Source organism: Helianthus annuus, chromosome 13 (assembly GCF_002127325.2).
Source record: "Helianthus annuus cultivar XRQ/B chromosome 13, HanXRQr2.0-SUNRISE, whole genome shotgun sequence".
NCBI classification, from domain to species: Eukaryota; Viridiplantae; Streptophyta; class Magnoliopsida; order Asterales; family Asteraceae; genus Helianthus; species Helianthus annuus.
The window spans coordinates 108756363-108766357 of NC_035445.2; the positions used below are offsets into that span (position 1 = coordinate 108756363).

At 35.8% G+C, this 9995-nt stretch overlaps 1 protein-coding gene across 1 annotated transcript; it reads right to left on the minus strand.

Moving 5' to 3' along the window:
• Positions 1-4857: 4857 nt before the first annotated feature.
• Positions 4858-5340, minus strand: LOC110901521. Its single transcript, XM_022148345.1, has one exon. It carries the CDS (start codon positions 5338-5340, stop codon positions 4858-4860), a length of 483 nt encoding a protein of 160 aa, XP_022004037.1.
• Positions 5341-9995: the final 4655 nt, after the last annotated feature.

Sequence of the window (9995 nt, forward strand, 5' to 3'; positions counted from 1 at the left end):
TCAACTCGTGTCCGGATTATTACTAAACCACTTTTACCCGTTACAATTCACCCCATAACATATTGTTCAAAATTCGTTATTCATTAGCCTTCACCCGGCTAATTTACCATTTTACCCCTCTTTACCATAATTTATGGTTTCTTGCCATTTTTACTTAGTCCGACTAGCATTGTATCATGCCGGAACATCATATTTCAAATACTTAACGTTATTCCCAATCAATATTCACAAGTATGTGTACTGTAATTAAAAAGGGGGTGTAAGCTTAACTTACCTCGCATCCAAACTATGATTTTCTTTCCGTACTTGCTCCGTTTGACCCGCTTCATTCCCAAGCCTCCATCTAGCTTGTCAAGAGTCAAACTATTATAATTCGTAGGACGGTCAGATTAGTCATTATCACATACGACCATTCCATCTTACGAATTCTATGTCGAAAATATTCGACTTCATCATTGGTTAATTTGACTTATAAAGGTCTTTTACCCTCAATCATACAAAACGTAAATTTGCGTTCAATAACTCTTTTAAGCAATCTAATCAATTATAAAAAACACATTATTCATTAGACAACATTTACGGGTTTTCATCTATAAATGAAACCCCTTTTTATCATGTTATTAGGCATTTCTACGGATGTCTAATCAAATCAAATTCTACTTTCAACCGAGTAGTCGCGCGATTTCACTTAGGCATTTTAACAGACACCTAGTGGGCATAATTTTTTTTTTTTTACATATTTATAAACTAGTTCATAACTAGTTATTCCTACCAAGTTTAACATCATTCTCAATTTCATTATATCTAGCATACATAACAATCCTAAATTCACTTCATGGAATTCAAACAACACCTATTTCATAATCAAAACTCTAGTGTTCTTCCTCTTCCTACAAAACCCATTTAACAACTAAGTGGGTGATTAGGAAATTCATACTTATGAACACCAATTCATAAATTTATTGACTAGGGTTCGTTCCTAAACATGGATTCATCCTAGTTTTACCAAAACATCAATCATTCAAGCTTAAATTTCGATTTTCATAAATTCACCAACAATCTCAACTTCATAAATATAAAAAATTCGACATACCTTATGATCCCCTAAGCTTGGTGATCGTTTTTATGTGTTCATGCATTTGATTTGAACTAATCTTGGCCTTCAATTTGATGAATTTGGGTGAGCTAGGGTTTCACCCCCTTTCTCATGCTCTTGGTCGATCAGCCACACACACCCATTTGCGTGTTTTGTATTATTTTTTTATAAACTTTTAAATTAAACATCATTCCAATTGCCCACTTTTAGTCCCTCAAAGTTTAAGGGTTTTATAAATGGGTTAGTTACTAAAAGCTCCTTCATTGTTTTACTAAACATAAATAACTAGGTTAATTATTCCTAGTTATTTTAGCGGGGTTTGGGAGTTATTAACCAAGTTTATTTTAGGTCCCGTTAACCCGAGCCTCTTATAAACTTTGTTTTCTCAAAGCGTTTATTCTCCTTTTTAATTAACATTAGGTTTAATTATTTAAATCCTAATATTTACAGGGTTAATTTTTACCACTAATGGTATTTTACCCGTTCATTAACATTGACGTGGTTTGTCTATCAAACCTATTTTCGGGGTGTTACAAGTCTACCCCCCTTAATGTGGTTTCGTCGCCGAAACCTTATTTATGTAATTCATTGGTTTAATCAAACGAACCAAGTTTCATTTTCAAGGCGCCCATTTCTTTTGGTCCAAAGTTCTTATTTGTTTTGACGCGTACGCCTTTCATGTGTGAGGCCTCGTGGGCCATTACTTTCAGCTTGTATACATTATCTTTATTGATTATTTATTTTGGCGGTTAGACTTGTTAGTCACCGGTTACCTTATACCCCATCGCTCGGGTATATCCACTTTGCCTTCTCGAGGCTTATAATCTTTTATTGTCCCCATTTCTTGGTTCACGCTATAACATGGTTAAATTCCATATTACTTTTCTTAACCGTGATCGTATCACGTCATGTTTAAGTTTATGTAATTCTTTCATTATCGAAAATCTTCTTTTCGAACGTGTCTTCATGCACCCATTCTTTTAGTGCTATCTAATTCCTCTCATAATATTTATATTTGTTAGAGCGTTATTTCTTACTAAAACTGAATTTTAGTTTAACGTTTTATCTTTAACTTATGTCAATTACTCATATCAAGGAAATTGACAATCAGTAATTTATTCTTTCCCCTTCTCGTTTTACACGGGGAATAATAACCAGTTCCCTTGCTTTATACTATTGACCCGTAGGTCCTTTCACTTAGCCTCGTAGGCTATTTCTTTAGATTTTCACCTTTTTACCGTATTAAGGTGAGACCCTAAAAATTCGTTTCTTTCTATTTGTGACCCGAAGGTCATTTTGGTCCCGTAGACCTTAACATTATTTACAATCTCGTAGGTTATGATAATCACGTAGATCATCTTTTATTCGAGTCCGTATTCAATTGTGTATATACATATATCAATAGCGTCAAGGTATCTTCTTTTTTTTATGTTTAGTATCATTTATTTTCGCTTTTGTATTTCATTTGAGCTTGACCGTAGTCTAAGGCTACTATTGTTTTCTTTCGAATTATTCTTCCGACTCTATGACTTCTCCCGTCATTTATACGTCAGTTTGTTTTACGCTTACCGTTACCCGGTTCTTACCTATACTTCTTTACGACCCATCGCCCGGGTTCTTTTGTCTTAATGTTTTTAGCTTTCCGGTCTCACCGGTTTGTGTTTTCCTTACTACTTCAAGCGGTATTCCTTAATTAACTCGTTTGACTTATTTTGGGTGAAATTTAACCACTTATGAGTGTCAAACTTCGTTCTTTATTCAACCTGTCTAACTTTGAAATAATTGAACATAATTATTAAAAGTTATGTTTGCAACATCTTGTCATTTTTTAGTCATAGCTCTCATTCCGAGTCTATTGACTTTCATTCCACGTTCCCATCTCTTGGTTTACGCGTTCACTTATAATGCCCCTAACTTATCATTTTCAAAGGATCTTAACGTGGTTAATAAATGTTAGAAATTTCGGCATGACCCGTACGCAAATAGACCACTAACACCTGTTTTATATGGTAAACCATTTCAACATAAAACATCCTTGACAAAAACCCAAAACAGAACGTTTAAGTTGTTTTCAACAAGACTACCACTAATAAGTTTTTAACCAAACCATACAGACATCAAAATACTACACAATTTAAAGTACATAAGACCAAAAGTTTAGACCACGTTATATTAACATATGACGGAAGCGTGTAGTGGGCGTAGATCAAGTGTGCTCGTTCCAAATCGTCTGACCGCCTAGGTTGAGGATTTACCTATATCCAACATAAACAAATAAGTAATATTTTGTCACTAACACAATTAATTAATAAACCGGTTCATCTCTTTCACGGCTTTACATCATTTAATTACTTTACTAACCGTTAAACGGTTCGTTACATGCTTGCCTCAAAGTAGAGACTAAGCATACTTTTCTTAACATACCCGCTAACGACGGATATAAGTATCATTAACATAACTTCCATTCGATTCATTCATGACGAACAATCATATTCTTTACATTCTTACCTCATACTCCGATCCGAGTAAGACGGATTGAGTAGACTTTCATTCGTTACATACTCAACTTCCTATACCCGGTTCAACTAAAAAGAACTGGATATGATGTGTTATCTTTCGTAACTAATTCATTCCTCACAATCCGTTTATGACAGATCTTACTTTTACTTTCGAACAACCATAGATTTCAAATGTCACAATTTTAACATAACAACACAACACAATTGAGATTATTATACATATGACAACATCATAGAAATATGGTGTACACTAACGTACCTCGATCTTATGAACCTTCTGATTTCCTAGTATTGGATCCTTCTTCCTTCACACCTATAACAACACATTCATTCGTTTATTTAGTACAACCAAATCTCATTCATTCATCTTCCAAATCATGCATATTATTCTTCTAGGCATTTCATCAAACACTTGGTAGTCATCATATTTACGAACATTATGTACAAGCATACAAAGCATAAATTCCTACTAGTTCATCTTATAATTCATCAACAATAAATACATGTTCATATCTTTCCTTTATCCTACATAAATTTCTAAAATTCAAGCATTACAACATCACCATATTTCAAGATTTCACATAACTATAACCACTTTGATCATCCTATTCATATCACAAATTCACAAAGTGGGTTTTTACCAAAATCTTTCAAATAACTTAAAATCAAACATGATTCTTGTTCTAGAAGGTAACCCTAACTCAGATTTCTCACATTTAGACACAAGAATTCGAGATTGGATTGAACCCCTCTTCCTACAATTCATGATTTCAGAAATTAAACTTACCACTTCAGAAATTGAGGTTAGTTACTCGAAATTAGGGCTCATGCATTATATTTTTCCTTTGATCTAGGTTGAATTGCTTGATTTCTTGATGTTAGGGTTTTAACCCCTTGCTCTGCTCTCCTGTTTGATCGACCAGAACCCCACACACACTCTGTGTGTGGGTTTTGAGCTCTTTTATTACATTTACCCTAAATTTTGCTATGTTACACCTTTAGTCCCTCAAGTTCTTTTTACTTATTTAACTTTAAACCTTGCCCCTTTAATATTTATATTATGCATCAAATCCCATTAACTAAGTTAAGTTTTAAATAAACTTTTTAACTTATCAAGTAAACATTCTTGGGGTGTTACAAGTCTACCCCCCTTAAATGGGGTTTCGTCCCTGAAACCTGGGCACATAACAATTTAAACATTTACATACCAAAGAGAAAAGGGTTGTGCTTCCGCATTTCATCTTACGCTTCCCATGTAAGTTCCGACCCCTTTTGGTGTTGCCATTGAACCAAAACTTGTCTAACGACATTGTTGCGAAGATTCTTCACCTTAACGTCTTTAATGGCTATTGGTCTTTCGAAGTAATTTAACCCCTCGTCCAACTCGATGTCATCGAGAGGCACTAATGCTGTTTCATCTACAAGACACTTCCTCAACTGCGATACGTGGAAGGTATTGTGGATCCCGTCTAGTGTAGACGGTAATTCTAATTGATATGCAACCCTTCTAACTCGAGCCAAGATTTTAAACAGTCCAATATAACGAGGGCCTAACTTACCCCGTTTGTGGAAACGGATTATACCCTTCCATGGAGATACTTTCAGCAGGACATAATCTCCGACTTGAAACTCGATAGGACGCCTCCTCTTGTCCGCACAAGCTTTTTGCTGATCCTGGGCTGCTTTCAGTTGGACTCTAATCAAATCAATCTTTTCGTTCGTCATTGTTATTAAATCACTTGGCGCAAGTTCTCTCTGTCCAACTTCACCCCAACACACAGGAGTTCTACATTTTCTCCCGTATAATAGTTCATAGGGAGTCATTTGAATACCACTATGATAGCTATTATTATAAGAAAATTCCGCTAGTGGTAAATGGTCATCCCAATTCCCGCCAAAATCTAAGGCACAAGCTTTTAACATGTCAACAAGCGTTTGGATGGTTCGTTCTGATTGACCATCAGTCTGAGGGTGATAGGTTGTGCTAATGTGTAGCTTCGTGCCCATACTTTCATGAAGCTTATGCCAGTAACGAGAGGTAAATCTAGTATCCCGATCTTAAACGATTGACACGGGCACCCCGTGTCGAGATACGATCTCATTCATATAAATTTCCGCCATCCTCTCAGAAGAGTAAGTTTCTCGAATAGGTAAAAAGTGGGCTCTTTTTGTGAGTCGGTCTACGATTACCCATATTGCATCGTGCCCCTTTTTCGTTCTAGGAAGCTTGGTTACCAGATCCATAGTTAACTCCTCCTATTTCCAGACTGGAATTTCCAAGGGTTGTAACTCCCCGTATGGTTTTTGATGTTCTGCTTTCACTTGGGAGCATGTTAGGCATTTCGAGACATACTTTACAATATCGCGTTTCATACCCGGCCACCAATAATTGGTTTTCAAGTCCCGGTACATCTTGGTTGCCCTGGGATGGATTGAGTATCGTGACTTATGAGCCTCGTCGAGTAGAGCGGTCTTGACTTCGCAAAATCGTGGTATCCAAATTCGACCGAATCTTGTTTTGAGTCCGGTCAAATTTTCTTCTAATTTATCGGCTACACCTTTTACTCTTTCTTTCTTTAGGTCTTCCGCTCCAAGCGACTTTATTTGGGAATCTCGTATCATATCAAGCAAGCGTGGAGTAACTATCATCTTCATGGATTTTACTTGAATCGGAGGTGGAGACTCTTTTCGGCTTAACGTGTCAGCTACCACGTTCGCCTTTCCCGGATGGTAAAGGATATCGCAATCGTAATCTTTAATCAGTTCCAACCATCTTCGTTGCCTCATATTCAAGTCTTTCTGTTTGATGAAATATTTGAGGCTTTTGTGGTCCGAGTAAATTGTACATCTCGTACCATATAGATAATGCCTCCAAATCTTTAAGGCGAACACCACCGCTGCCAATTCAAAATCGTGTGTCGGGTAGTTTACCTCATGAGGTTTCAATTGTCGTGAAGCATATGTGATAACCGTTCCCCTTTGCATCAAAATGCAACCTAAACCCTGATGTGAAGCGTCAGAATAGACAACCAGGTCTTCAATCCCATCCAGTAATGTCAAGACCGGGGGACTCGATAGTTTCTCCTTTAATATTCAAAAGGCTTCCTCCTGCTCTTTACCTCACACAAACTTTTCTTTCTTGCTCTTCAGTTTTGTTAAGGGTAATGCTATCTTCGAAAAATCCTGTATGTACCTTTTGTAGTACCCCGCGAGGCCTAGAAAACTTCTTATTTCAGTTGGGTTTTTCGGGGAAACCCACTTCATTACGGCCTCAACCTTTGATGGATCTACTAAGACACCTTCCGAATTGATCACATGACCCAGAAACTGCACCTCTCTGAGCTAGAAGGCACACTTTGTGAATTTCGCATAAAGTTTTTCCTTCCGGAGAGTTTCAAGTACTTCACGCAAATGTCTCGCATGATCAGCCTTACTTCGCGAATAGATTACTATACTAGTAGGGAGTGTAGGGAGGTGAGATTGTAAAACTGCGTCACTAGGTGATAGTTATAGTGACCGGATGTGCCTAAAACATGCTTTAATTACAAAATTCTGCACTTTGTTACAAAATTCAGCATTTAACTTAATTAGTAAAGTGCAAAAACATGGGGAAATAATACTAGACACTTTCCAAAGTGTCGGGAATTAATTGTGTTACTAAAAACACTATAAAAGGCACTTTAAAGCTTTACTTGACACTTTAACGGATCAATATCCGACCGAACAACCGGAACATAAAAATATTGTCAATGACATTGTTTATCCTTTTCTGAGCTAGTTAGGGTCCCCGAACACCCTAACACCCTTTGTATTACACTACACACATAATACTCTAATTAACACCATTGGAACTTAACTAGTTACTAACCATCCAATTGAAATCCAACTATAAACCCCCCCCTAATCCGATCGGTCCCCCATGTGGTGACACACCACCCATTTTTTGATTATTATATTAATCTTGTCCAATATCTAGATTACACTTTGCACAATGGACTTTACTATGTGATGGGTTATAAGAAAGCATGAGGGGTAAGCACTTTCATTCACTAAACACTTCACCAAAAATTGCTCTCTCTCCCCCTCTCTTTGAAGCTCACGGCCGAGATCACAACCATAACCACCATCATCATCAAGTTTTGTTCTTGCTATTCTACATACACACAAGGGTGAAAGGTGACACACAAGGAGACTCGGTGCTTTCGAAAACTCAAGAACCTCTCTACATTGCTTTTATCCACCTTGTTTACGCTTTGATTCTTCCCTAGCCACGAGCTAGTAGTAAGTGCTTCTAAACACCCTCTTGATCTTGTTTAAGGTGGTTAATAAGAGATTTAACGGCTAAAACTCAAGAACATACAAGATCCAAACTAAAAGTCTTGAAAGAATAATGAACTAGTTGGTTAAAGAGTAACTAGTGGTGTAAATCTTGTGAATCTTGTCTAGATGTAATTGTTTTATGTTGTTTGTTGCTAGTAGTGGAACGGATCGTCTTCTAACCACGCTAGATCATGTTCATGGAACATGAACTAGTAATATGTTAAGTGTAAAAGTTGTAAGATGATGAACCCTTCCACACATGAACATGAACTTGTGTAAAAGTGATTTTTCTTGTAAAATAGAGTTCTAAACTAGTAGATCTAAGGATCTACAAGTGGTTTTTCGGAAGAACCAAGTAAAATATACAAGTCTTGTTTAAAAACCGTATCTTGCATAAACTACAAGCTTTTTAGTGAAAAAGCAAGTATGTAAACACTTGTGTAACAAAAGATTTAACAAAGAAACATTTTCGTAATTTTTGACTAGAAGTTGTAAAATTGCGTATTGTTTAAAAATAAAGTTTTCAAAAAACTAATTTTATTTTTAAAGATGGAAAGATCTACTAAATATGTTGGAAAGTTACTACATATTTGTACACAACTTATAAGTTCAAGAGTTTGCGATTTATACTTATTCTTGACTAGTTTGATGTTTGAATATTGTATATTGATGATTGGAAAATTGGTTGATTGAATTTTTAAAAGAAAATGATACGCTAGCAAGCGTGGCCACCTCCAGTTACAGAGGAAACTCTGGCGAAATTTTTCCAGAAAATAACACTTAGAAATATTTTTGTGACAAGTGGTTAAAAATATATTTTAACTTGTTTTTCCAAATAAAATTCGCCATGATTTTTATTACAAAGTAACCAAGTGTCGGAGGTGGATTTTCGTGAGTAAAACTTGTTAAATATATATTTGGCATATATATTTCATAGTAAAATGCTTGTGTGATTTTATGATTATTTTGTGAACTATATATATATATTATTTATAGAGTAAAAATAATATAACTTGAAAATATCATGAAGTTACGACTTCCAAAATAATACCAACGCTTTCACGTATAAATATTTAAGTTACACCGGTATTATTATTATTACAACACGAACCTTAAAATGTAACTTATGTATTTTCGGAAAATGCTTTTAAATGCGTATTTTGATAAAAAGTATTATTTTGGAAATGGTATGAAGTAAAATATAATATTTTTGGGAAAAATATGTATATTTTGGAGATAGAATATTTTAAATGAATTAAAATATATTCTTTAAGTGAGACTTAAAAGTATATTTTTAGGAGTCATAAAAACGCGCATGTATTAAAACCCCCATCCATGGGAAGGAATATAATTAATAAATAATTAAGAAGTGTAAATACGAAATAGTTGCTTAACTATTTCCCAAAAACGTTAAACCTTAAGCCATGGCACAACCGTCCGTCTAATAGAAATTAGTACGTGTAGGTCGTCACGCAGCAAGTTGATTGGAATTTACTATTTCGAGACGCACTTCTGTGAGTTCATGTCCCCCTTTTCTCTTAACTGTTTTTCAGTTTTTATACTTCGGGGGTGAAATACATGTTACAATGATTTCGGATACTTTTATACATGGTATGGTTAGCGTAAGGAGGGTTACTACTTAGATCATGCGAGTGGGTAGGCGGAAACTAGAGGCCATTAATCCTCATTGTAGGACCGAGGGTCATTAACGGTAGATCTATCTGGGTGTAACGAGCCCAACTCCAGGCCCAACAGAACGGACCTCGGGGTGACTTTGAGCCCGACGCAAAAATTTGCTAGGTTTGAGTCTTCCTACTGCACTTCACACATATCATTGGCCTTGCAAACCAATGGTGATCTCATTTTTCCTTATTTGCTACATACCAGGGATTTTCATACTTACAAATGTATTACAAAGCTTTTACATACTCACTTTTACATGAACTCCCTCAACATTTTTGTTGATTTTTCAAACTTACATGTATTTCAGGGAATTAGGGATCTGGCGTGGTATGCTATGTCTTCATGCTGCGTAAGAGGAGTGATGTCACAAGTCTTAA

What these genes read in the sequence shown, in the direction of transcription:
- LOC110901521 (XM_022148345.1), bottom strand. Translation starts at nt 5,340, where the DNA reads ATGACGAACGAAAAGATTGATTTGATTAGAGTCCAACTGAAAGCAGCC.